Source organism: Triturus cristatus, chromosome 5_1 (assembly GCF_964204655.1).
Source record: "Triturus cristatus chromosome 5_1, aTriCri1.1, whole genome shotgun sequence".
NCBI lineage: Eukaryota > Metazoa > Chordata > Amphibia > Caudata > Salamandridae > Triturus > Triturus cristatus.
Window position 1 is genome coordinate 143,201,628 of NC_140587.1, and position 26,903 is coordinate 143,228,530.

The 26,903-nt window shown below is 49.6% G+C and overlaps 1 protein-coding gene across 8 annotated transcripts in view; it reads left to right on the forward strand.

The window, feature by feature from the left end:
• The window catches only part of IQANK1 (IQ motif and ankyrin repeat containing 1), a 441,637-nt gene that overhangs the window by 331,566 nt on the left and 83,168 nt on the right, over window positions 1-26,903 (forward strand). For all 8 annotated transcript variants that reach the window (XM_085604654.1, XM_085604655.1, XM_085604657.1 and 5 more), the window contains one exon: window positions 8,765-8,857. In XM_085604654.1, coding sequence (XP_085460780.1) covers window positions 8,765-8,857 — 93 coding nt within the window. The remainder of the gene's footprint in view (window positions 1-8,764; window positions 8,858-26,903) is intronic.

Below are 26,903 nucleotides of genomic sequence, written 5' to 3' on the forward strand. Positions count from 1 at the left end.
ATATTTGCCTTGCTGATCATAAAGTTCCTACAACTCCGATCTGATAAAGATTTGTTCTTAAGAACTCCCGGTGTGGTGTCTCTTTGTCGTGTGGTGCCGAGTGTACGATCCTAGATACGAGATTCCTCCCCTGAGGAGTCTCCCGCCAGTGCCCGGCTACGATACCTTGAGGGTTGACCTCAGGCTGGTCAGTGCCCCTCCGGGCCCCTCTGAGGTCGCCTTCTAACATTGGTGGCAAGCGAAGGGATTCGGGCCCATAATCTAGAGATCGTACCGTGAAAGATGGCAGAAGGAAACGCCGTGGTTCTCACAGAAAACGACACCAGTACCGTGTTCCAGGCGTAACAACTGGAGGAGTACACACACAGAGAACTGAAGCAATTCTGCAAAGAACTCAAAATCGCTACCACTGGTCTCAACACCAAAGAAGATATGCAGAAGGCACTGAAAGCTTGGGTGGATTCTGGAGCCCCCCGCCCAGAAGGAGCGGTGGAGCCCCACGACGAAGCTGGACCCTCCCAAGGAGAACGCAGCAGCAACCAGGTGCGAAGCTTCGTACCAGACGGGGGCCTATTCCCGGAGGAACTCGCAGACAGAGAAAGAAGTCGCCATCACGAACTCGAATTAGCCAAACTCAAAATCGAGGGCGAGTTGAAATTAGCCGAGAAAAAGCTAGCAGTTGAACAGATGCGAGTGCAAGGAGAACTAGAAGAGAAGAAACTCCAACGGGAACACGAAGGAAGGAGACTTCAACTGGAGCACGAACGCAGCTTGAAGGAAATGGAGCTAAAAGCAAAAAGCGAAGAAGCGCGGCCCCCGGGGAACCGAGAGGCGGCCTCCCCGGCGGAGCAGAAGGTCCACATCCCCATGGATGTGGTCAAAGAATATTACAAAAACGATGACATTCAACAGTGGTTCAGGGCATACGAGGTCGCCATGACCTCCCATCGGGTCCCACAGAAGGATTGGGGGGCCGAGTTGTGGGGACGATTCCTGAGCGAGGGGAGAGACACCCTGCTCGACCTACCAACCTCCATGCAGACCTCCTACAACCACATGAAAGAGGCCCTCCTCACAAGGTACGGTCTCACCCCGGAGATGTACCGCCAGCGGTTCCGGGACTGCAGGAAGATCCCGGGCACCACCTGGGTGGAGTATGTAAACCTCTTCAGCCGCGCATTCGATGGGTGGATCAAGGGCAGCAAGGTAACCACCCTAGAAGAACTAACCGACCTTATGTTGTGGGAACACCTGGCTGCGAACTGCTTTGTGGAACTGCGCCAGCATCTGCTCGACAGCAAGCTCACGGATCCGAGAAAGCTGGCTGTCGAGGCGGATCGCTGGACCAACACCCGGGTCTCCCGGGGCCCTGTAGGAGAGTACCCCCGAGCCAGTCAGGGACCACCCCGCCAGAGAGGGGGGGGAACCAGGGAGGGCAGAGAGAGTCCCAGTCCAGTCCCCCGAAAACCCAACCTCCGCCTTTCGCGGCACCCCCACCAGCTGTATCCGGCCCCCCCGTGAGACGGGGGCACCGGGTGACCATCACTTGTTTCCGTTGTCAGAAGCCCGGGCATTACGCCAACGACCCTGAATGCCCCATGGCCCCACACATCACCCAGGCAGCACCCCCCGCTAGACAGATAGCCAATGTAGCACTGGGGGAGGAGGTTGAGGAGACCGTAGAGTGGGAACCCGCAGCCATGGCCCTAGTATCCTTAGGAGATAGAGAAATGGTCCCTGGAAGCCTCCTGCCCTCCAACACGAAGAAATATGGGCAGCTCATAACGATCAATGGCCACCAAGTAGAAGCCCTTCGTGACACCGGGGCCAGCATCACCGGTGTCCTCAGTCATTTGGTCAACGAAGACCAGGTCCTCCCCAACGTCTTTTGCCCGGTCATTTCCGCTGACAATACGGAAAGTCTGTGTAAGGTAGCCCTGGTGCCTTTTGAATGGGGAGGGGTGGTCGGTAAACTGAAAGTCGCAGTGAGAACCTCCCAGCCAGTCGACTGTCTCCTGGGGAACGACCTGGAAAGTTCCCCCTGGAAACAAGTCGAGCGCAAGACCCACCTAGGGATGATGGGTCTCCCTGAGTGGGTGTGCGCCACCACCCGATCCATGGCAGCCCGAATGACCCCCCTTGGGGAAGTCGACGACGCCCCGACCACTGAAGACAGGATGGTCCCCGCCGAGGGTCCCCACATCCCCCCACAAGGAGGGTCGGTCGCCAGTGACGAACCCCCACCTTCCGACTCCGCACAGGTCACCGAGTTAGGTGATCTGCCCGAGTTGGCCCAGTGGCGCCACGAGAGGGGCCCCTCCCGAGAGGAGATCTGCCGAGAGCAGACTACCTGTCCTTCCCTGGTCGGGCCCCGGCAACAAGCAGAGGCCCAGGCCGCGGGCGACCAAACTGGAACGCACCGGGTGTATTAGGAGAATGACCTTTTGTACAGCGAGCAGAAGTCGGTGGAGCTAGGATCCGCCCGGATGCTGGTGGTACCCCTACGCTTCCGAGACCTCCTCCTGGGCTTGGCCCACGACGTTCCCCTCGCAGGCCACTTGGGCCAGGACAAAACCTACAGTCGCCTCGTGACTCACTTCTACTGGCCCAGAACGAAAGCGGATGTAGAAGCCCACTGCAAGTCCTGTCCCACGTGCCAGGCTAGTGGGAAGAGCGGAGGAAAGCGCAAGGCTCCCCTCCAACCCTTCCCTGTCGTCAGTACCCCTTTTGAACGGGTCGGGATCGACATCGTGGGGCCTCTGGACCCCCCAACCTCCCAAGGGCATTGCTTTATCCTCGTCCTGGTGGATCATGCCACCCGATACCCTGAAGCCATACCCCTGCGCACCGTCACAGCCCCCGTGGTGGGCCGGGCGTTGATGGGAATCTTTTCCCGTATGGGTTTTCCCCGCGAGGTCGTGAGCGATCGCGGTACGAACTTCATCTCCAGATACATGACGTCCTTGTGGCAACAATGCGGAGTGTCCTATAAGTTCACCACCCCGTACCACCCCCAAGGAAACGGCCTGGTAGAGCGGTTTAACCGGACTCTGAAAGGGATGATCGCGGGCCTGGAAGAGCCCCTCCGGCGTAAGTGGGACGTCCTGCTTCCCTGCCTCCTGTTCGCCTACCGGGAAGTTCCCCAGAAATCCTTGGGGTTCAGCCCCTTTGAGTTACTCTACGGGCACCCCGTCCGGGGGCCCCTCAGCCTAGTCAAGGAAGGGTGGGAGGCGGTGCACCGAGGCCACCCCTGAGATGTGTTCCGATACGTCCTGACCCTCCGAAACCAGACTAGGAAGTTCCGAGAGATGGCCGAGGCCAACCTGGAGGCGAGCCAGGAAGAGATGAAGCGCTGGTACGACCAGAATGCCACTCTGGTCGAGTTCCAGCCGGGCCAGCAGGTATGGGTCATGGCCCCCGTGAAACCCTGCACCCTCCAGGATAAATGGACCGGGCCCTTCAAAGTGATTGAGCGGAAGAGCCAGGTTACGTACTTGGTGGACGTCCAGTCACCACGGGACCCCCTCCGGGTCCTCCACGTGAACCGCCTCAAGCCCCACTTTGTGCGGACGGAGCTGAGCCTCCTGCTGGCCACCGATGACGGGGCCGAGGAGGAGTCGGATCCCCTCCCTGATCTCCTGTGCACCAAAGAGAAGGACGGCTCCGTAGAGGGAGTGAACCTCTCCCTATCCCTCACTTCCCAGCAACGTGAGGATTGCTGCCAGCTCCTAGGGCAGTTTTCCGACCTATTCTCCCTGGTCCCCCAAGTCACCGACTGGTGGGTCCATGACGTGGACACCGGAGACAGCCCACCGGTGAAACACCGCGCCTACCGAGTCCCTGATCGGGTCCGGTCCTGCATTCAAGCCGAGGTCTCGAAGATGTTGACCTTAGGAGTGATCGAACCCTCCGACAGTCCCTGGGCCAGCCCCGTGGTCCTGGTCCCGAAAGCAGCTGCCCCCGGTGTCGCCCCAGAACTCCGCTTCTGCGTGGACTACCGGGGACTCAATGAAGTCACCCGAGCCGATGCCCACCCCATTCCCCGAGCCGACGAGCTCATTGACCGACTCGGGGCTGCTCGGTTCCTCAGCACGTTCGATCTCACCTACTGGCAAATTGCGCTCACAGAAGGATCCAAGGAACGGTCCGCCTTCTCCACCCGGATGGGCACTATCGCTTTCGCGTGATGCCCTTCGGGATGAAAAATGCCCCGGCCACCTTCCAGCGACTGGTAAATAGAGTCCTGGCCGGGCTGGAAAAATTCAGCGGTGCCTATCTAGACGATATCGCAGTTTTCAGTTCCGAATGGAGTGAGCACCTCCAGCACCTCTGGAGGGTGCTAACCGCCCTGCGCCAGGCAGGCCTCACCGTGAAAGCCAGCAAGTGCCAGATTGGGCAAGGTTCGGTAGCCTACCTGGGGCACTAGGTCGGAATCGGCCAGGTCGCCCCTCTACAGCCCAAAATCGACGCCATCCTAGCCTGGGAACCCCCCACTACCCAAACGGAGGTCCGAGCCTTTCTGGGCCTCACGGGCTACTACCGGAGATTCATCCGGGGGTACGGCAGCCTAGTCGGTCCCCTCACGGAACTCACGTCCAAGAAACAGCCCAAGAAAGTGCAGTGGACCCCTGCCTGCCAAGAGGCGTTCGATGCCCTAAAATCGGCCATGTGCACAGCCCCCGTCCTTCAGGCTCCCGACTACTCCAAGGAGTTTGTGGTACAAACGGACGCCTCCGAGCATGGAATTGGGGCCGTCCTGTCCCAGGTGAATGACCAAGGCCTAGACCAGCCCGTAGCCTCCCTCAGCCGAAGGCAGTTGCCCAGAGAACAGAGATGGAGCACCATCGAGCGCGAGGCGTTCGCCGTAGTCTGGGCCCTCAAGAAGTTACGCCCCTATCTGTTCGGCACCCATTTCAAAGTCCAAACCGACCATCACCCCTTGCGATGGCTCATGCAGATGCGAGGAGAAAACCCCAAACTACTGCGGTGGTCAATCTCCCTCCAGGGGATGGATTTCACCGTGGAACATCGCCCTGGTACTGACCACGCCAACGCCGATGGCCTCTCCCGGTTCTTCCGCCTCAGCGAAGAGAACCCCCAAGAGGATGGGTAGTTCTCTCCGGCTTTCAGCTGGGGGGGACGCGTGTTAGACCCGGCCTCGTAGCATAGCCATCCCTGTCCCCGCACCACATAACCTGACCCATGCACCTCACGCAGCCCCCGAGCACACGGCCTAGCCGATCCTTCCCAACAGAACCCACACACACCCGACCCGGACTTCCCCGTCCGTGGCCTTCCTCCTTTCGGCCACACCGGGCCCGCGTGCCCACTTCATGCACCATGCTGGCCGCCCGGCCCCAGCGCGACCCTGGCCTAGAGGCGCCACTCCGGCTGGGGGACATCGCGCTCCCATTGGGATGAGAGAGGGAGGAGCACTTTCCATCGCACCTCTGAGCTCCCCTGGGAAGGTGGGTTTCGATCGGCCCGCCGGCCTCCCCGAGGGCTGGCTCCACGCCTGCTGGGTGTCTGGGACTCCTCCCGACCCGGCCCTGAAAGGATCAAAAGACAATGGCAGGAAACCCCGACAAGCGACCCCCAGGTGACAAGACCCCTGCCTGCACAGACTCTGGACATCAAAGAGGAGTCGTCCTATAACAAGGGGTGCTCTGGGACTATCCGGCAGATTCGCCTTTGGAAACACCTGAGCCCTGCTGAGTGACTCGCGGCTCCCTGAAGATCGTAAGACCTCCGAACTTGTGCTTGAGCCCTGCTGAGTGACTCGTGGCTCCCTGAAGATCGTAAGACCTCCGAACCTGTGCTTGAGCCCTGCTGAGTGACTCGCGGCTCCCCGAAAAGATCGTAAGACCTCCGACTTGTGCTTGAACCCTGCTGAGTGACTCGCGGCTCCCACAGACTCTCTTGGTCCCGCCGGACCCCGACGCCGACAAGCGTATCCCCCAGCTCGAGGATTGTGAGCTGTGCGCCGGGTACGCCCCTGCATTTGATCCATATCCCCAAAGACTGTCCCGCTACCTCCTACCCCCCCCCCCCGAGACTCTGTGAGCCCGCGCTCCACTTGTATATATTTGCCTTGCGTGATCATAAAGATCCTACAACTCCGATCTGATAAAGATTTGTTCTTAAGAACTCCCGGTGTGGTGTCTCTTTGTCGTGTGGTGCCGAGTGTACGATCCTAGATACGAGATTCCTCCCCTGAGGAGTCTCCCGCCAGTGCCCGGCTATGATACCTTGAGGGTTGACCTCAGGCTAGTCAGTGCCCCTCCGGGCCCCTCTGAGGTCGCCTTCTAACAGTACCACACATGTGTACGCATGAGGTACACAGCTATGGCTTCGCACCCTCATTGGGTGTACCCTTATCAACCAGCACTGAAACCTTCATATGTTGCCCTTAGTGATCCTGTGCCACAGATGTTTCTTTCCATAGATGTGATGCTGTTCTCCTGTGTTCACCCACTATTGCATGTATCGTAAAGATCCAGTTGAGGCCAGGGATCTTGTGCTGCAAGCAGTTTGCAATATCTGGCACTTGTAGATAGTGGGTGTCCTGCCAGGGGAGCCATCTTCTGAAGCGTGTCTGATGATGACCACTATAGCATCCAGACGGCACACTATATATGGTACTCTGTAGGTGCTATGCTGCATAATGTTTGCAGCATCCAGAGTCAATCAGGTAAAACAAAAACACCACCACCATGGAGAAGGGGAACAATTTGTTTATCAGTGGAAAAAGCTGCAATTCAGTTAACATGAAAAAAATACAGTAATCCAGAGTCATCAGGAGAAAAAACCACAAGACCCTAGTAGAGTCATTAGAATAACTAAAGGAGCACTCAAGACCTATCAGGGAAAAAAACAATAACCAAGAGGAATCAAATGAAAATGGAACAACCCAGAGTAATCAAAGAAAAGCAACAATCTGGAACCATCAGGAGAGGCCCTCGTAAGTCACTGTTGGGGGGGAACCAACACCCCAGGGCCTTCAAAAACAAAACAATAACAGAGTCATCAGATGAGAAATTAACAACACAGTGATATCAGGGCAAAAGCAACAATCTGGAGCCATCAGGAGTAACAACCTGGAGTCACTGTGGGGAAGAATCAACCACCCAGACCTAGCTGGCAATACAACAACAACCTAGATGTATCAAGTGATAAAGCAGCAAACCAGAGTAATTTAGGGTTGGGAGAGGGGTAAATCCAGAATCCTCAGGGGGAAGTCAAAAATTCACCATCATCTTGGGGAAAAAGCAACAATACAGAGGCATTGATGGGAAAAAAACAATCCAGAGCCATCAATGAAATAGGCAACTCTATAGAGGCCTCAGGAGAAAAAACAACAATCCAGAGACACCACCGTAAAAAGCAACAACCCACAGTTACTGAGGGCAAAACACAACCCAGAGCCATTTTAGCAAAAAGCAGCAAGATTTGAGTCTGTACTATCGCTCATGCTGGGTATTGGTTTAAAAGCTTTACATCTTGTGTGGTCCTCCTAGCTCCAGTTGATGGGGTACTAATGTATGGAGATTAGAAGAAAGGCTACAAACTAGCAGGAAGGTAATGTAAATGTGATTAGAAATGGGCCTAAGAGCATGTGCAGCGGTGTCTTGTGATCAATTTGATAAATGTATGTTTGCCTTCCATTATTGGTCTGTTAATAGTACTCATCTAAGCAATTGGTTGGGGTGGACAGACAGTCATTTCCCACCGCTTATGAAATAGACTTTGACATTTTTAGGTCTAGCTCATTAGTCAGTAGACTGCTGTAGATATTCCTCCGCATGCTTTCAACCAAGGGTTTCAGGCCAGATCCTTATCAGTCCCACAGTGTCAGTAGATATGGCATCAACAGCTGGAGAGGAGTACAGCCGTAGTTCCTGTATAAAGGAGGGATGCTGTTGTGTCTTTATCCATGGAAAAGTAGTTCACCTTACTTTTCTACTAGCGATGGTTTATTATGCTTATCTGGACCATCAATGTTGGAGCAGTTGGCCACCTCAAATAGGAGAGAACCTTTAAACCTCTGGGGGGCTGATATCCAACTTGGACCTTTGTGCAGTCAGTTAGAGCATTTTATAAACTGTGCACTAAATCTCCTACTGTATCACCCAACCAATCAAGCTCTTCTTCCCCGGCTGTGCGATGACCACAACAAAATAATTTGACGTGTATCACATAGATTTGGTGGCATAATTCCTTCTAATGTCCCCCTAGAACAGGACTCTCTAAGGGAGGCCCACCATGGATGAAGCGGTGTCAGGTTTTCAGCATAATTGCAGACTGTTTAAGGGATTGCCATGACCGGATCTTAAGTTAATGTTCGTAAACAAACCATGGCAACAGTGGCTTATAAGTGCCAAACATTGTCCTGCCTGTTGTCAGCCATGTTATTTAACATGCATGTGACCATGATAGGTATGAAATTACCCATCTGTTAGAAAGTGCAAAACAGAAAAATATCGGTAATGGCATTGTTGAGCCAGCTATAGAAAACCAGACCAAAGTTGCAGCTTGCCAACACTGGGTCTGGTTTAGATTTCTTTAATACATGTATTTTCTGCTCTTCATGTGACTTAAGTGAGGGATACTACAATGTGTTCTGATATTGTGTTGATGGTCTGTTGTGTTCTGCGCAGTTCTAGTGCCTTTCATAAAGCACCATGCCATTTTCATGTCATAATATTCTGTCCTGCTCTCTGTTCATCCCTGTCCCTGACTCCCCTTGAACCTTCCAACAATGCAGCTGCAGCAAGCGTATGCAGAGCTGAACCGGAGGATCATAGAGCATGACAAGAGTGTAAGGAAAAACAAGGACAAGACGGAGATCACCTTGCAGGTGAGTAGGAGAGTATAGGGGAGGGAACTTGTGCTTTGTTCTCACTATAAATACCACATTTTAAATACAATCATATTGCTGTAAGTCTTCTTTCAACCTGTGATTTATGCAACTACTGTTCTGTATGAATGATCATCTCAATGTTCATTTTGTGAAGCAGTGATGGAAAACCAGTTCTTTAATTTAATTATATCGAGCAATAATGTTCTCCAGCATTGGATCTTTGATAGATTCACATGCTTGAATCATTCCTCATCTTCAAAGCAGGAGTCTCTCAGTAACTTTAAAATAGCAGTACTAGGTACTGACAATTGTGAAAGCCACTGAAAGTGGCCACTATTATTAGCCCACCCATCTCATTGTAAAGGGCCCAAACTTCAAATAACGAGGTGACTCACCCCTGCCAGACAACTTTACATCTCAGATTGCTACCCCAACTTTTGGTGGCGGATGGGAATCCTGGTGTTTTACTCTTCTTTAAGAACAGCTAATTAAACGTTTAGCCTTTTCCTTGGAATTTCGGTATACTCATTAGCCTATAGCCTCTGAGAAATGGCATCAGTGGAGAAATCCGAAAGGAGTTTGTTTAAGGCTTGTAATTCCTGTTACAAAATTAGGGTTTTCTCTGATGACACTCAGAAGAGATGCATATACTGCTACCCAGACCACAAGGCCAAAGATTGCAAGATATGCAGAACTTTTTTCTGCCAAGACTCTCAATGACCGTAGTGGGGGACTTTTTATATGGGCCCAAAACAATAAAGCAACTAAACAACTCTCTTTGTGGTGATTAAGCTGAGGCTAGATCCTCTAAATTTTAGAAGAAAAAAGAAAGCCTGATAGAGCAGAATCATCAAGGGCCAAGACCAAGCCTGGAGAACTTTCTTCAGTGAGGAGGAAAAACACAATAAAAAGAGTTTAAAAAGTCCAACAGATACTTCTTCCCAGAAAACCAATAGAAAAAGAGGCTTTCTCAACTTCAATAACTCCACCGTCAGAACCGCTGACTAAAAAAATTAAAGGCAGTCACTGTCGGTGGTGAGCCCATCAACGACGTTGTCAACTATGCCCTTCAATGAAATTTTGTCTAAGAAGTTGAGGAGACAGTATGGGGAGAAGATATTGGACTGGTAAACGAAAAATCAGTTGATGTCTTGACTGTGAAGTTGACAATGAAACCACAGGCAACAACATTTCTATTGAATACTTCCTCCAAAACTTTGTTGATAACACACCCATTGACGCCATTAACATTGATGACGTCCTTGCCGTTGATTATAGCACTGATGGCCCCAACACGCCAACCTAGATACCACTTTAACCTCTGGTGAAACGTCTGGATACAGAAGCAGGGGAGGATTCTGATCCAGATGATCCTTTCAGAGCAGCATATAGTCCATATATGGTTAACGTCAGGTACCAGGACACAGAGGAGGCCCAACCTGAGACATACCACCCACAGATCACACACCAGAGATCGGAAGGCAGGGAATACTACGACCACCACTTATGTAAATGCATATGAAAACTATATGTAAAGGCCTATGATGAGAATACCAGTGGATCTTGTTAAAGATCTAAGGCACATGATGGCAGACTGTTGAGTATAACCAAATAAAGCACTCCTCGTTGATCTTCCAGTAAGGTTTATTCAGTACAGTATAATACATGAACGTTTCCCCATTGTAAACTGCATAATCCCCTCATCTGCGTCTCCAATATTACAGCCATAGCACTCCAGTTGCTTCCTTATCCAATGCCTCCAGCTAACTGACCTCACATTCCATCATGAGATCAATCTTTCTATTACATCACCCACTACTGAATTCCAATGTAACAACTAACCACAACGCCGACTATTGCACATGCTTCCAGCTGGTCCACATCAAGCACCTACACCTGTGCCGCCTCAACAAGCACCTGGGTCTCTGCCACCAGCACCATGAGTATCACAGGAAGGTGATCACAATGTGCCTTAAACTCCACGTGTGCCTCAACCACCCATCCTAGTAGGCAAATTGGATGATGACCAATATACAGATGTGGAGGAGGGTGAAATATGCCCAACAGACCCATTGAGGGGAGGTGAATGGGATGATTACATCCTACCAGTTGCAAAACGCCCCCACCTGCAGATTTACTGCCTGCTGATATTGGCAGATTTCACTCTTTGGTGGCTAGAGCAGCCAAGAGATACGACTAACCTGTGACAGTGAAAGAAACTGACTGTTTCCTGTATAATTTCGAGCAACCATCAAAGATATCGGTCAAGACAATCCATTAATAGATCACACTTGGCAAGAAAGCATAAAACCTATGCAAACTTCAACAGTGGCAGCAGTCGTACTGTGAACTGATATAAATTATAAAATCCCAGCGAATTCACCATTGTGCCTCCTGGGTCACCCTAAGACTAATTCTGTTATCGTGCAGGCAGCACAGCGTAGGTCGAGAAACCCAATGGCAGCTTGTACAGCACCTCCAGAGCGTGGAGGCCACAGAATGAACGTGGCGAGGAAAAGAGTTTCATGTATTGCGGCTATGTCAGTAGGGGCTGCTAATGTCATGGCAACTGTAGATATGACATGCAGATGTGGTCTGACATACCCCCATATCCGGAATTGCTATCGGAGGATAAAAAGAAGTAAGTCAGAAAAAGCATCAGCTGCAGTCATAGATTTAGCGATGAATGTCTCAAACATCAGCTTCAGACAGCGAGTCAGTGAAGCAGTTTTACTCCAAGAGGGCCACTTCGTTCAGACCAAAAGTGCAAAACAAGATCATGGACTTGTCATTATATGGCAAATAGCTGTTTGGTAAGCACGTGGACGCAAGGTATCAAAGAGGATCCGGAGTCAGCCAGATCTCTGGGTGCTCTAAAACAGCAGAAACCTCAGTCCATTTGAGGAAGAGGCATAATGCAATCCCACCAATGTATGCATCAAGGCTATAGATATACACCATACCAAACCTGTCTATCAGCTTCCAAGGTCCTGCCAGTATTATGCATCACGTCATCAACAACCATACAAAAGCATTTGCCAATTCGCCCCAGCCCCCCAAAAAAGGGTCAGGACGCCAGACGTTACTGACAATATCCAGGCACCGGATAACAACATACACAGAGACAGAATATCAGGCCCTGTAGCAGGCATAATATCTACCTTCTACAGCGAATGGGAGGCAGTCACTACAGACTTCCAGTCTGTGTTGGACGTGATCCAGAATGGCCATACATTGGAGTTCATTCAACATCTTCCAAAAACTCTGCCCACAAGAGTAAAACACAACACCTGCATTTATTGAAGACAGAAATTCCAACCATGGTTCAGAAGGGAGCTATAGAAATCTTCTCAAAACATTATCCAAATGTGTGGTTTTATTCCGGATAATTCCACATAAAAAAGTAAACAGCGAAAAAGTGGAGGCCCATTCTAGATCTACACCAGTTCAATCTATATCATTCAGAATGGCACCATCCAGGAAGTTTTACCCTTAATAATGAGAAACAAATTCATTACATCAATACATTCCAAAGCTTTATATTTCTACTTTCTCATTCGCACAAAGCAGTGCAAATACCTAGGATTTGAGGTAGCCAGTTTGATGCCCTTCCTTTTCGCATCCGAGCCACTCCCAGAATCTTTTCCAAATGTATAGCTGCAGTAGACTCCCCCCTTCGATGTCTAGGTCATCGGGTTTACCTTACCTAGATGATTGAATGTTCACAGGCTCGTCTTTAAAGTCTACCAACAACTCAGGTAAAGCCTGCATTGGACATTTCAAGTCCTTAGGCCTCCAATTAAACAAAAATAAATTGTCTTTAATCCTTTCAAAAAAGATTTACTTCTTAGGAGCTATTACAGACACAGAAAGAGCAAGAGCATTTCCATCGATAGAGAGGCAAATCGATCTTTTGATGTTGGCAAAGCAAATAATGAAACAGAAATAAATTAAAGATTGCCTCCTCAAAAGTCTGTTAGGCATGATGTCTTCCCGTATCCCGCTAATGCCATTCTGCAGACTATGCAGAAGACTATACAAGAAGAGTTGAACATACTTTTGAGGTCAATGTAAAAGTAACTGCAAAAATTAATAAAGCACTTCTCTGTTGGACATCACAGGACGAATGCAAAAATAAGGGTCACTGTTCCTAAAAAATGACGGAGAAAGAGAACTAACTAGAAGTTGGACAGATAATGAGGGACAGTCAACAAGACTGTTTCGTGTTGCCCTCACAAATCCCGAGGCATGTCAAGCTTCATCATAGGGCAGTTGCTCCTTGTCGGGCTGGCGCTGCTATGCCCTAGGGGTCCCCCGAAGGGTCACTTTGGTGGAGATCTTTTGTCTTTTTGCCGTTTGATGTGTGCAAGTAGTATCTAAGTGGGGTGGTGGTGAGTTTGCTGTGATGTGTGTTAAAACTGATTGGGGATATCACATAAACCTTTAATACCTGTATTCTGTCAGATTGAAAAACCTCATAGGTTAGTGCTACTTAGGGGGTTGTATTAGGGCTCCCGGTTTTATGGTATTTATTTTTTGTCATTTCCGTCTGTATTTATTCATATTTATTTGTTGTCAACTTTATCTGTATTTATCCATATTTATTATGGATTTTGTGAAAAATTTAAAGCTGAAACTGGTATATTTCCACATTTATTTAACCAATAAATATGCAGTCATGCTTGAATGCCTGCCAAGTTTCAGTGATATGAATACCCGCATGGGTTATATGAAAATTTGCCCATTTCAGTATCAGCCTTGTGCATAGCTACTGCTGTTTAAGCCTCTTTTCTAAAATGTATTTCTTCTTTAACCCTGTTACTTATCAATCTACACAGTTATTGGCCTGGCTATCATGACAAAGTATATTTAGAATAACTCAAAAACCACACAATTTCCGTTTTTATACACATTTAAAAATAAATACAGACAGAAAATAAATGTTTTCTGTCTGTATTTATCTGTAAAAATCAGTAAAAACGGAATACAGGCAGCCTTAGTTGTAATTTACCCTATTAGTCTGGTTTTTGCACCCTTAATAGGGTCAAACTCTGGTCAACATGTTTTGTGACCCTAGTGGTCAAAAAGGATCTTCAGGACAATAAATATGGGGGAATTTCCTACCCCACTGTTGTGTCGAAAAACAGTACCCTAACAGTGGTACCTACTTGTCTTGGCGTTGGATGTCCAATCTAAGACTGTGTGTTAAAAACCCCCATGAGATGAGGCAGAGGTGCTGTGCACTGGTATGCTAAATGTTTCCGAGTGCAAGCCACTTGCCGCACCAACCCTGATCCCCGCTTCACACGAAAGACCACAGGACAACATAGGTTCAGGCCTTTCATTTCTTCAACCAAGACATCAGCTTGTGATTACCAAGGATGCATTAGTGGTAGGATGTGGGGTACACTTCCTGGAATATCCACATGAGGACTCTGGGCATCATAAGAGAAATGTCTACACATAAGCATGCTCATACTCACAGCAGTCTGGAGGGCTCTGCAATGTTTCACCCACATATCCCCACTGTGAAAGTAATGGACCGAATGGACACCACCACCACGATGTTCTACTTAATAAACAAACTGGAACACGTTCTCAAATTTTGTCAAAAAGAAGCACAAAAACTATGCCATTGGGCGATTCACAACAGAACTACCTTTACAGCAGATCATCTCCCAGGTACAGCAATCAGGCAGACTGTCTCGGTAGAACGTTTGAGGATTGTCACAAGTGGGAGTGGAAGGACAGTGTGCTAAACCAAATATTCCAGACCTAGGGAAAACTAAAGATAGGCCTGTTTGCAACAAGGACCAACAACAAAATCTGTTCTTAGGCAAGCAGACACCCACAACTATGCCCCCTCTGGGAATGCTCTTTTGATAGTCAGGTACAAACTGTTTGCATATGTTTACCTCACATTCCCTCCTTTGCAAACTGATAGTAAAAATGAAAAGAGAACCCTGCAGGCAGTAAAAGTGAAATCAGAAACATGCAGGCTAATTCTCATAGTCCCCGCCTAGCCAAGACAGTATTGGTTTATGGACCTGCTACAACCTGCCCAAGACCCATCCATTCTGCTACAGCTGGGGTGAATGAATGACATTGTTCTGCATTCTGTCCATCAACTGTTGTTTTTGCATTTATCACCCCGAGTGGGACGGGTATGCCCAGACTTGGGTCCTGTCCTCTCCATGCCACTGGAATCAAGCTATCCTGGCTGAAGTGGGGTGAAACCCCGAAACCGGTCCTAGGATGCTTGTTTCCAGTCCAGGGAGGACCTAGCTTGGCAGTTCGGGCTGGACTGTTCCCATGAGGCACAGAGTCACAACTGATTTGCATATGGCTGGGTTCAAACTGGAATGGCATGGTGAGTAAAAAAACAATGGATTTAGACCCAGATCTCTGTACTGGGGTGAATGTATGACATTGTTCTGCATTCTGTCCATCAACTGTTGTTTTTGCATCTGCTGCCGTTGACAGATCTTCTCTCAAAATACCGGGGTCAACTTCTTCACCCTAAACCCGAAATTGCTCATATTAGTAACCTGGTTACTGAGCACCATGAATTTGCACAGCTAGATATCTCGCAAGACTGCAAGGACGTTTTAGTATCGGCCAGGGCCATGTCAATAAATAAAACATGTACTGCTAAACAGAAAAGGTTTTGCGGCTGCTGTCACACTAATGGATTCCATCCCTTTCAAATTAAGGCACACCAGGCACTTCCTTATCTTCTAGACCGAGCAAAGTCGAGCCTTAAAGACATGCCCCAATCAGAGTTCACCTTGCAGTTTTCTCGTGTTTGAAATTAATTTAGAGTCGGCCATCTATGTGGTCACATAAAGTGGTCAAAGAGTTTCTAAAAGGTTTATTCAGAGTGTTACCACCATCTAGAATACCACCAGGGACCTGGGAATAAAATCCTGTAACGTTGCAGCTAATGTCAGCTCAATTTGAGTATATACATAAGGCAACCTTAAAATTCTTGACCAGGAAAACTAAATTCCTGCTAGCCGTAATATTGGCAAGAAGTGTTAGAGAGATCCAGAACCTTTCCTGCAATTTTCAAAATATAAAGTCATATCCAGAACTAACCCCAAATCTTTAACTAAAGTATACCAACTGGACTTCCCCCCAATGAACCAGTAATCCTGAAGGCATTCTTTCCCACTCTGACAAGTTCTGCAGAAAGAAATCTCCACCCACTGGACTGCAAAAGATGCCTAAAATTCTATTTGAACAGAACTAAATAAGAAAGTGTAATCAGCTCCCAGTATCTTTCTTTGCACCATGTAAAGGATTCCCTGTACCAAAACAGGGAATATCATGATGGACGGCTGCAACAGTAACCTTCTGTTGCACTAAGTTCTTTAACACAAGCAGTCAAAGCCCATTCTACATTAGACATTTGCCGAGCAGCATCGTAGAGGGAGCAGGCACTCCTTCACAAGACACTACTGCCTAAAAGCAATTGCAGACAGATGCAGCTTAGGGGCAGGCAGTTCTCCACCATCTATTCAAATAAGGAGAGCCTGTTTTTTCTATCCCACCATTCTCACGCAATGTAAATAATAGACTGGAATGTTAACACTGCTTAATATTCTGATTCAGGTTTGTTAATCTATGAAAGATCTTATGTTGGAAAAAACTGACTGATATCATTGACAGCATTCACTTCTTCCAAGGGTCTCTTGGTGCTGGTCTAAGTGCACCGTCTAGCAAAAAAAGGCTTTTAAAATGTCTTTTTAAACTCTGTCATGAAGGGCTAACTTTCATCAGGAGTGATTTCCAGATTCTAGAAGCCTGCACTGAAGAGGAACGGCCACCTTAGTAGCAGATTTTCAAAACGTGACTATGGAGAAGAACCTGGCCTATTCCCCACAGATCCTGTGGGGGTGCGTAGGTGGATGCCATATACGTTATTTAACGAGGAGCCAGGAGATTAAGACTTTAGTTACTCAGACTGACTATTTTAGACATATTGCACTTCGCTACAGATAGCTTGCGTATGGATATACAGTTCTGGTAAATACCAGACCAGACCTTGTTTAGGTACATCTTGCAGAACAAATCTACCCAAGTATCTAAACTTTATTTTTGAGTTGAAGAGCTGGAATTGTTGTCACCTTTATAGAGCTCAACCTCCTTAGAGTCTTAAAATGGTTATTTAAATTCTCATGCAGCATCCTTGTGCTTCAACTCAAGAATCATTTTAGTATTTGCTCATAAATGTTCAGCCGTTTTTTTAATGGCGGATGTAGAGATGGTAAACAAAGTTGAGACATATGCTGCTGATTTAACATTCTTATTCGTAACACAAGACCAAAGAAAGTCAGGTGGCGTATAATTAAACTGCCGTATGACCCTGGTTTGCACCTGAGCTCACTTGACCAGGTACGCTAGGCACATCTTGAGACTAGGTGCTGTATTAACAGAAAAAGGGACATTTTCTGCTGATGAGCCGTCTCTGACAGTTCATGAATGTGTAGATGAGTGAGCAGAAGACACGCACAAATGGAGCTGAGGTGCACTGCTGTTCTGCGTATTTGTGTTGTCAAGCGCAATAACCAATAAAGTCTACGATTTTGCAGTAGGGTATAGGTTACTATATTTGGTATACTAACCCAAAAAGGTCAATGAAAGCACTGACGTCTCGATGCACAAGCCCTCGCCCACCTGGAGGTGGCATGCTTCATGACTGGGCTGGGCTGCTTGTTGGGCCGGCACTGCAATGCCCAACGGGCCCCTCAAGGGGGCTCTTTGCCGGCGATCTTTTGTAGTTGATGGCCTTAAAGGTTGCAACTGAGCAGCCCAGTCACCTCCTACATAAAAAGTTGGAAGCAAAGAAGCAAATATAAAGAAAGATTGGTGAGGGGTGTTCTATATAAGATTAATTATAGAGGTCCTATTTGCAAACACAGAAGAGAACAATGATCCTTATGTTTTCACAAAGTGGTAAGAGGTCAAAATATTTCTTGCCTTCAGTCCCCTAAGACTCTATGGCAATTTGTAAGGACCTTGAAAGTGGCCTAATCTCCACCTGTGTGTGTGCATCCCATCCTATAGAAATTTTTTATTTAAACCCACAAACATGATTTTCATTCTCATACAGTGATGACACAGCAACAACACTTGTTGTTGTTAAGGACTTGCATCCCTGATTAAGGTATTAAAGCACCTGGATACCCTCTCGGGTGATTAGCTGCGCTATACAAATCGACTGATTGATTGATTAAGGATTGAAGTCTCTAGCGAAGTCTCTAGCAAATGCTCATGACCTATTAAGAAAAAGAACAAGAGACAAAATAAACAAGCATTTCAAATAACATCATACATATCTGATCGAGACTTCTAGCTGCATTTTCCTTAACTTTGAAATTCCCAGGCATCAGGCTGGATCCAGAAACTTTTGATGAGCAATACCTCTAGCGTGCGCCATTGGGTGGCTACATTCGGCTACGCGTGACGTTGTTGGCATCGGTTATGATGTCACTGTACCTATATAGGCGCAACCCAGGTGCGCAGACATCAGTGCTTTTCTTTCCGTGCCAGTTCAGTGCTGATATGGCTACCCCTCAGTCGCTTTTTGACAGGTTTGTTCTCGACTTTTGTCTAATTCTGAAATTTTTTCCATCTTCATGTGTGAGGGATGTCTTCGAGGAAGACAGGTTTCAAGCCGTGCGGTGCCTGCTACCGCATGATGTCGGGTACCGACCCCCACCATGTTTATCTCTGGTGTATTGAGGCGACCACGACTCGAAGTCGTGCTCCGACTGCCGGGCCATTGCTCTGAAGGCATTGAGGGAGCGGGCGATGAAGCTCCCTGCGGCCCGGGCAGTCGACACCGTCGAGCAAGACTCCACGGAGGTCCCGGTCCCGATCGAAGAAGAGGAGGTCATGGGAACGCTCCCACAGCCCTAAGTCCTCTTCTCCCCACTCGAGTTCCCTGGGATACTCAGGGAAGAGGCATAAGAAGAAGAAGTAGTCCACGCGGACTTTATTTTCACCTCGGCTGTCGTCCGTCGTCGAGAGAGCTTAAGGAGCACTGCGCTCTAGGCACAGTTCCGCGGAGCCAGAGCCTGGGACGCCTCCCTCCCTTTTCTGGAACCGGAGCGACCCCTGCTCAAATAAACAAGTTGACAAGGCCATACTTCATATTTGAGTGGGCCAACTCCGCTGGTGACCCCTCAGGCCCCACAGGGTCGGAAGAGGTACCTTCAGGTTCGACGCCATCGGATCCGGCCACGGCGCCAGTGAGGCCTCATGGATGAGGATACAGGTCCACACTGGTCGTCCCAACGCGACAACCTCTGGTGTTGGACCCGAAGTCAGTGCCTGCAGCGTTGCCAGCCCCATCCTCATCCCTGATGACACGGAGTCAGAACGACATAGCTCGACTCCGATTCCGACGTCGATTGAACCCAGGGGTTCTATGCTGTCGCCTGAGCACTTTGAGGATGTGCTAGACTCAGGAGAGGAATGGGAGGGATCTATGGACCCTCTGGAAAACCAGGATGGCTCTGTGGAGCAGTTGGATTGGAATGGGGGACTTGTGGAAGCGAGTGGACTGGACACTTCTCCAGATACTGGCATGCTCTCTCTGCCAACAGTGGCTACGGAGGAGGGGCATTCTATGCCCTGGTGGTAAAAGGTCAGCTGAGGTCCTAGGACTTGAGCTACCCTCAGTGCAGGTCAGGACTAATCTCCTGACCGAAGTGCTTCAACCTGGGGCTTCCACTTCCGAACCCCTTTTGCCTTTTAATAAGGCACTTACAAATGTCCTTCTAGGCATTGGGTCCAAGCCTAGCACAGGGGCTCCTGTGAATAGGGCGGTTGCACGCCACCATCGCCCAGCACCGGGTGATCTGAAGTTCCTCAGCTAACACCCCACCCCAGAGAGTTTGGTGGTGCAGGCCTCTGCTTCCCAGGCCGCGTTCTCGTCCGCCCCTCCGGAAAGGGAATCCAAGAGGTTGGATGCATTTAGGAATAAATTGTTTTCTTCCTCCAGCCTGGCATTGCGGTCGGTGAATACCGCATGCTTATTGGGCCGTTTCTCCCACTCCCTTTGAGAGACATTTACGCAAGTACTGCCACAAATCCCAGAGGAGGCCCGGGCTGTGCGCTCCCATGCAGTCAAGGATGGGAGAGATTAAGCAAAAATTGCCATTCAGTGTGGCCTAGATACGACAGATTCGCTGGGAAGATTGATTTCAACGGCAGTGGCCTTAAGGCGCCATGCCTGGCTTAGGACAACTGATTTCTCGGGCGCTGTCCAGGCAAGTCTAATGGACATGCCCTTTGATGGAACTCGTCTTTTTGGGGAAAAGGCAGATTTAACCCTGGTCAGGTTCAAGGACTCTCGAGCTACGGCCAGATCCATGAGCCTCTCCTCTACTCCTCATGGCCAATCTTCCTTTCGCACCTTTTGTGGCAACGGAAGGGGTTTCCAGCCGCGCCAGCACAATCCCAGCCGCCATCCTGCACAGACTGCCCAAGCCGTGCAAGGACATGGACGCTGTACATTTCGATGAAATGGAGGCCAGAAGTTGTCGATCACCCTGCTCGCGGCAGCCTCCAAGCTCTCCTAGTCTGAGTCTGAAAGACCACACTACCTCAGTTGGCGGGAGAATTCATCACCATCTCCCCCACTGGAGATCCATAACATCGGACAAGTGGGTCTTGCAGATCATTCAGGAGGGCTATTCTCTGCCTTTCCGATCCTTTCTTTTCCTCTTCCCATTCTGCCAAATCAGTAACGGCTGACGGAAGATCATCTGAAATTGCTCCAGGAGGAAGTTACAGCTCTCTTGGCCAAAGGAGTTGTAAAAAAGGGTCCTGGTTTCAGAAGTAGACATTGGTTGTTATTCCCGCTACTTCCTGATTCCGAAGAACAAAGGGTTGCGGCCCATTTTAGATCTTCGGACTGTCAATCTCTTCCTCAAGAAGGAGAAGTTCAAGCGGCTCACTCCAGCTCAGGTTTTGTCTGGCTTAGACCAAGAAGACTGGATGGTAGTGTTGGACCTGCAGGATTCATATTTTCCCATTCCCATCCTTCCAGGCCACAGGCGTTACCTGTGGTTCAAGGTAGGCTGCGAGCACTTTCAGTTTACCATGCTCTCCTTCGGTCTTACCAGTGCCCATCGGGCGATCACCAAGGTGATGGCGGTGGTCGCAGCACATCTGCGCAGGTTAGGGGTGTCGGTCTTCGCCTACCTCGACGACTGTCTGTTGAAGGCGTCCTCGCCCCAGGCAGTCGTCTCCCACCTTCACACTACGGCAGACCTCCTGCATTAGTTGGGGTTCTCCATAAACGTGCCGAAGTCACACCTGACTCCTTCCCAGACACTCCTTTTCATCGGAGTAGTTTTGGACACAGTCCAGTTTTGGGCCTATCCTCCTGAGCAGCGAGTCCAGAAGATTGAGGTTATGATTGTGATGTTTCGGCCTCTATCCTGTATTCGGTGAGACTGACTCTGAGGCTGTTAGGCCTCATGGCCTCCTGCATCCTGTTGGTAAAGCATGCCAGGTGGCGTATGCGTGCTCTGCAGGGGGACCTGAAGTTCCAGTGGGCACCACATCAAGGAGATTTCACTGGCGTGGTCCAGATCTCAGAAGGAACTGCAAGGGATCTTTAGTGGTGGTTGACGAACTGCGATCGGGTCAGTGGAAAACTCCTCCCCTTCCCCAACCAGAATTCACAGTCGTGACAGATGCGTCACTTCTGGGATGGGGCCGCCATCTGGGAGAGGTGGAGATCAGAGTACATTGGTCTCCGGCGGAGTCAGGGCTCCATATAAATCGGTTGGAGCTCCCAGCGATTTGATTGCCATGGAAAGCATTTCTTCCCTCTGTCAAGGGGAAGCTAGTGCAGGTGTTCACGGACAACACCACTGCCATGTGGTACTGCAGCAAGCAGAGCAGGGTTGGGGTCATGGACCCTTTGTCGAGAGGCCCTGCGTCTCCGGACATGGCTGGAACAGCAGGGCATAACCCTGATGGTTCAACACCTGGCGGGTTCTTTGTACGCCAGGGCAGACTAACTCAGCCGACGATGCCTAGCGGATCACGAATGGCGTCTCCAATCAGAGGTGGCGCAAGGTCTCTTTCAACAGTGAGGAGAACCTTGGTTAGATTTGTTCGCTCCGAAGAGACGCACAGTGTCAGCAGTAATGCGCGCTGGAGTTTCCAAGGTGGCTATCTCTCAGCGACGCCTTTTGCCGTGGGTGGAGCTCAGGCCAGCTGTATGGCTTTCCGCCCATAACACTCCTGCCCAGGGTTAAGAAGAATATCAGGAGTGACCGGGCCAAAGTCCTTTTTGTGGCTCTGGACTGGGTGAAGAGAGTCTGGTATCCAGAAGATGAGCATCGATCCTCCGATCAAGCTGTCCTTTCGGGATGATCTTCTGTTGCAGCAGCAGAGGAAGGTTCTCCACCTCACCAGGTGGCCCTCCATTAAGAAGGTATACGCCTGCTGAAATTTTATTTTACTGTACAGAAAGGTCTATTGACCCTCTTTCTGCTTCTCTTTCTACTGTCCTGCTATTCATTCTAACCCTTGCCCAACAGAGCTCTGCTTTAGGAAATCTCAAGGGTTATCTCTCTGCTCTGTCTCTCTCTTTTCAAGTCTCCTATTTTACATACATTTTTAAAAGGGAAGGCTCACTTGTTTACACCCACGCCCTTTCTTATGCCACAGTGGGACCTTGATTTGGTTCTCACCTACCTGATGTGTGCTCCCTTTGAGCCTCTACACAATTGTCCCCTCCGGCTGTTGACCATCAAAACGATTACATCGGCCCAGAGGGCGAGTGACCTGCAGGCGTTATCTTGCTCGTCTCCCTATCTAATGTCCTTTCCGGACATAGTGGTGCTTCACACCCTGGGCTTTCTTATTGCTGAAAGTTGTGACCCCATTCCATCTGGGTCAATCCATCATGTTGCCCACCTTCTTTGATCCCCCGCATCCCTCTAAGGAAGAGGTGCGTCTCCACCGACTGGACCCAAAAAGAGCGTTGTCGTTCTACCTTGCCCACACAAAAGAGTTCTGGGTGGACGACCAACTCTTTGTGGGGTAAGTGGGAGCAAAGAATGGGAGGACAGTGCAGAAAAGGACCATGTCTCTCTGGGTCGTTCTCTGCATTAAGATCTGCTATGCCCTGGCAAAGAAGCAGCCCCCTGAGGGATTAAGGGCCTATTCCACCAGGGAAAAGGCTGTGAATATGGCCTTGGCTCGAGGTGCCCCAGTCCAAGACATGTCAGACGGCAACATGGGCATCATTGCACACGTTTGCAAAACACTACTGCCTGGATGGTCAGGTCTGCAGGGACCTCCACTTTGCCTGCTCGATCCTGCAGGACATTTCTAGTTTAAGGTATTGATCCATAGGCCACTGTCGGGATGGTATGGCTTGGGTATCTAATTGAATGGTAAGGAATCTGAAGCTAGAAGTCTCTATCAGATGAACAAGTTACTTACTTTTGGTAACGCATTATCTAGCTGCAAATTCCTTACAGCCCCACCCATGCCTCCCCGCTTTACTGACTGATATTGTAGGGCTAGGGTAACTCCTCCTTTCACGGCCCTAGTGCTGAACACAACTGCTTCAGTTACTTCGTGGCTCTGTGCTTCTGGCAAAAGTACTGACATCACGCGCCTGGGTGGCACCTATATAGGTACTGCGACATCATAACTGACGCAACCGATGCCGCCGACTTCACGCAGAGCTGAATGGAGCCACCTGATGGCGCGAGCAAGGGGTATTGCTCAGCAAAAGTTTCTGGATCTAGCCTGACGCCATGGAAATTCAAAGGTAAGGAATCTGCAGCTAGATAGTCTCTACCAGATAATGCGTTACCGAAGGTAAGCAACTTGTTCTTTAATGTTATGCTGTGAGGTTATTGCAGTTTTTATTGTGCTGTTTTTAAGTGACTTTATTGATATTCATCATACCATTGACAAAAGAACACATTCATAATGCTCATACAAAAGGATCTTAATATGTCAACAAGGTTAAATTATAAAGGCACCTCCATTCTGAATAACGTCTCTCCTATACACCCAAATGACAAGTATTCCTCTTGTATCTTACCCAAATCCTTTGGTAAGTGGGCCCCTTTGGATTTGTGGAAACCAGACTATTATGAGGTCATGTGAATCAAACACATTATTTGCTTGGTCAAAAATAGCCATAATCCGACCTATTATCAGGGAGTCCCCGTCTGTATAGTATACTCACTGCTCCGTAGTGTAGGCCTCGTATCTGTTCCAACCCGCCACCACAATCCTGGAAGTAGGACCCCTTGGACCAGCTTCCCTATTGAGACCGTATCACGTGGGCTGACACATCCCTCCTGGACAACCGCCACAACATTGGACTCCGCCAGATCGTGACCGAACCCACACACTCAGCAGCACACACCCTCGACCCCCTCTTCACATCAGGAAACTCCATCACTTTCAGCCACAGCACCGAACTCCCGTGGACCGACCATCGATGCATCCACTTCACCTTCAGAACACCCACCATCCACAGACCCCAGCACATGCTCCCACGAAGAAACTGGACCAAAATCACCGACGACCAGCTCACCTCCTCACTCGGCAACTCGACCCCAACCACCGTGGAAGACGACGACCCCAACACCGCAGCCCGAACTCTGCGCAGATGGATCTCGGACAGCGCCCCCCTCAAGAAGAATAACAACACACACACCAAGAAAGCCAGATGGTTTACCACCGAACTTTGACAGTCCAGACGCACAAGCCGCCGCCTCGAAAAGGCCTGGAGGAACTCCAAATCCACAGAAGCCCACAACAACTTCAGAACCGCCACCAACGCCCACCACCAAATCATCGGAAATATACGAGAAAAACAGCGATCGAAGACAGAATCTCCGCACACGCACACAACAGGAAAGAACTCTTCGGCATCATCAAGGCATTCACCCAACCCACCAGCGAGTCTACTGACATTCCTCCCTCACAAGACCTCTGCAACAAACTCAGCGCCTTCTTCCCCCACAAAATCAAGAACATCTACGACAACTTCGACGAAGACAACCAGCACACTGAACCCTCACCAGCCACCCCGACACCCTGAAACCAACGATTGCCAGCTGGACAGCCCTCACTACCGAAGACACATGGAAGACGTGAAGTCAATCCACTCCGGGGCCCCCACGGACCCCTGCCCCCACCTCATCTAAAACAGAGCCTCCAACACCATTGCACCCATGCTTCGCCACACCATCAACCGCTCCCTGGCGACCGCGTCTTTCCACGATGACTGGAAACACGCTGAGGTCAACCCCCTCCTGAAGAAGCCCCGGCGGACCCCAACGACCTCAAAAACTACAGACCCATCTCCCTGCTCCCGTTCCCAGCTAAAGTCATCGAGAAAGCCATCAACAGCCAGCTCGCCACCTTCATCGAAAAGCACAACATCCTCGAATCTGGCTTCAGAAAAAATCACAGCACAGAAACCGCCCTCCTCACCGCAACAGACGTCATCAGCTCCCTACTGGACAAAGGAGAAACAGTAGCCCTCCTCCTCCTCAACCTCTCAGCGGCCTTCGACACAGTCTCCCAAGGCACCCTAACACGCAAACTCCACGAAGCAGGGATCCGGGACAAGGCCTTCGACTGGATCCACTCTTTCCTCTCCGGCAGAACGCAGCGGGTCAGACTCCCTCTTTTCCTATCGGACCCTACACCAACCACCTGCGGAGTCTCCCAGTGGTCCTCCCTCAGCACCACACTCTTCAACGTCTACATGGCTCTGCTCGCCACCATTGTCAGAACCCACGGACTCAACATTGTTTCATACGTAGACGACCCCCAACTCATCTTCTCCCTATCCAACGAACCCAACGCAGCCAAACACATCTTTCAAGAAGGCATGGAAGCTGTCGCCAAATGGATGAAAAGCAGCTGCCTACAACTCAACACCGACAAAACAGAAGTACTCATCATTTGCCCACACCCCAATGCCTGGAACAACACTTGGTGGTCCCACGCCCTCGGAAGCCCACCCACCCCAACGGACCACGCATGCAACCTTGGAATAATCCTGGACTCCGAGCTCAAAATGGACCGCCAGATCAACTCTGTCGCATCCTCCTGCTTCCACACCGTCCGCCTCCTACGCAAGACCTTCAAATGGATCCCCCTCGAGCACAGAAAGAGCATCACTCACGACTTCGTCACCAGTAGACTCAACTACGGCAACACACTCTATGCCGGAATAAACAAAAACCTCACCCGCAAGCTACAAAACATCCAGAACACCGCCGCAAGACTGGTCCTCAACCTGCCAAGACACTGCCATATCTCCCAGCACCTGCGCACACTCCACTGGCTCCCCATCAAGACTAGAATCCGCTTCAAGATCCGCACACAAAGCCCTCCACAACACCAGACCAGCATACCTGAACAGCCAACTCAAATTCCATGCACCCCAAAGGACCCTACGATCAGCCCAGCTCTCCTACGCCGTGGTCCCTCGCGCCAGAAAGACCAGATCAGGAGGCTGCTCCTTCTTCCTCGCGACCAGAGCCTGGAACGCCCTACCACTCCACCTCAGACAGACAACATCACTCCCCATCTTCATGAGAAACTTCAACGGTCATAATATTATCGAGGGCCTTCATGTTAGAGATCATATGCCAATAAAAATTGAATGCGTACTATTTCAACACGATCGAGTGGTTCTGAATTATTCTCTTTATTCAGGATTCCTTTTAGTCTACATTCCTACACACTTCATAGAAGGTGGATTTAGCCACAATATATCTATGTTGTATCATGTTGGAATCCCTATCAGGGATAATGCTCCCTATCATAGGTAAAGAAGCTTAAGGTGTGTGATTTATTATTCAGCCATGTCAAGTACCTCTTTTTGACAGTTCCCCCCAGGGTATTCCTTCATTTAAACCATTGATATGGGTTTTCAAGCAGAAAATCCATCTTTGTTCTATGGGGTATGTTGCAAGGCAAGGAAGGCAAGGCAAGGAAATGAGCTCTCATTTCTCTGTTGATTCGT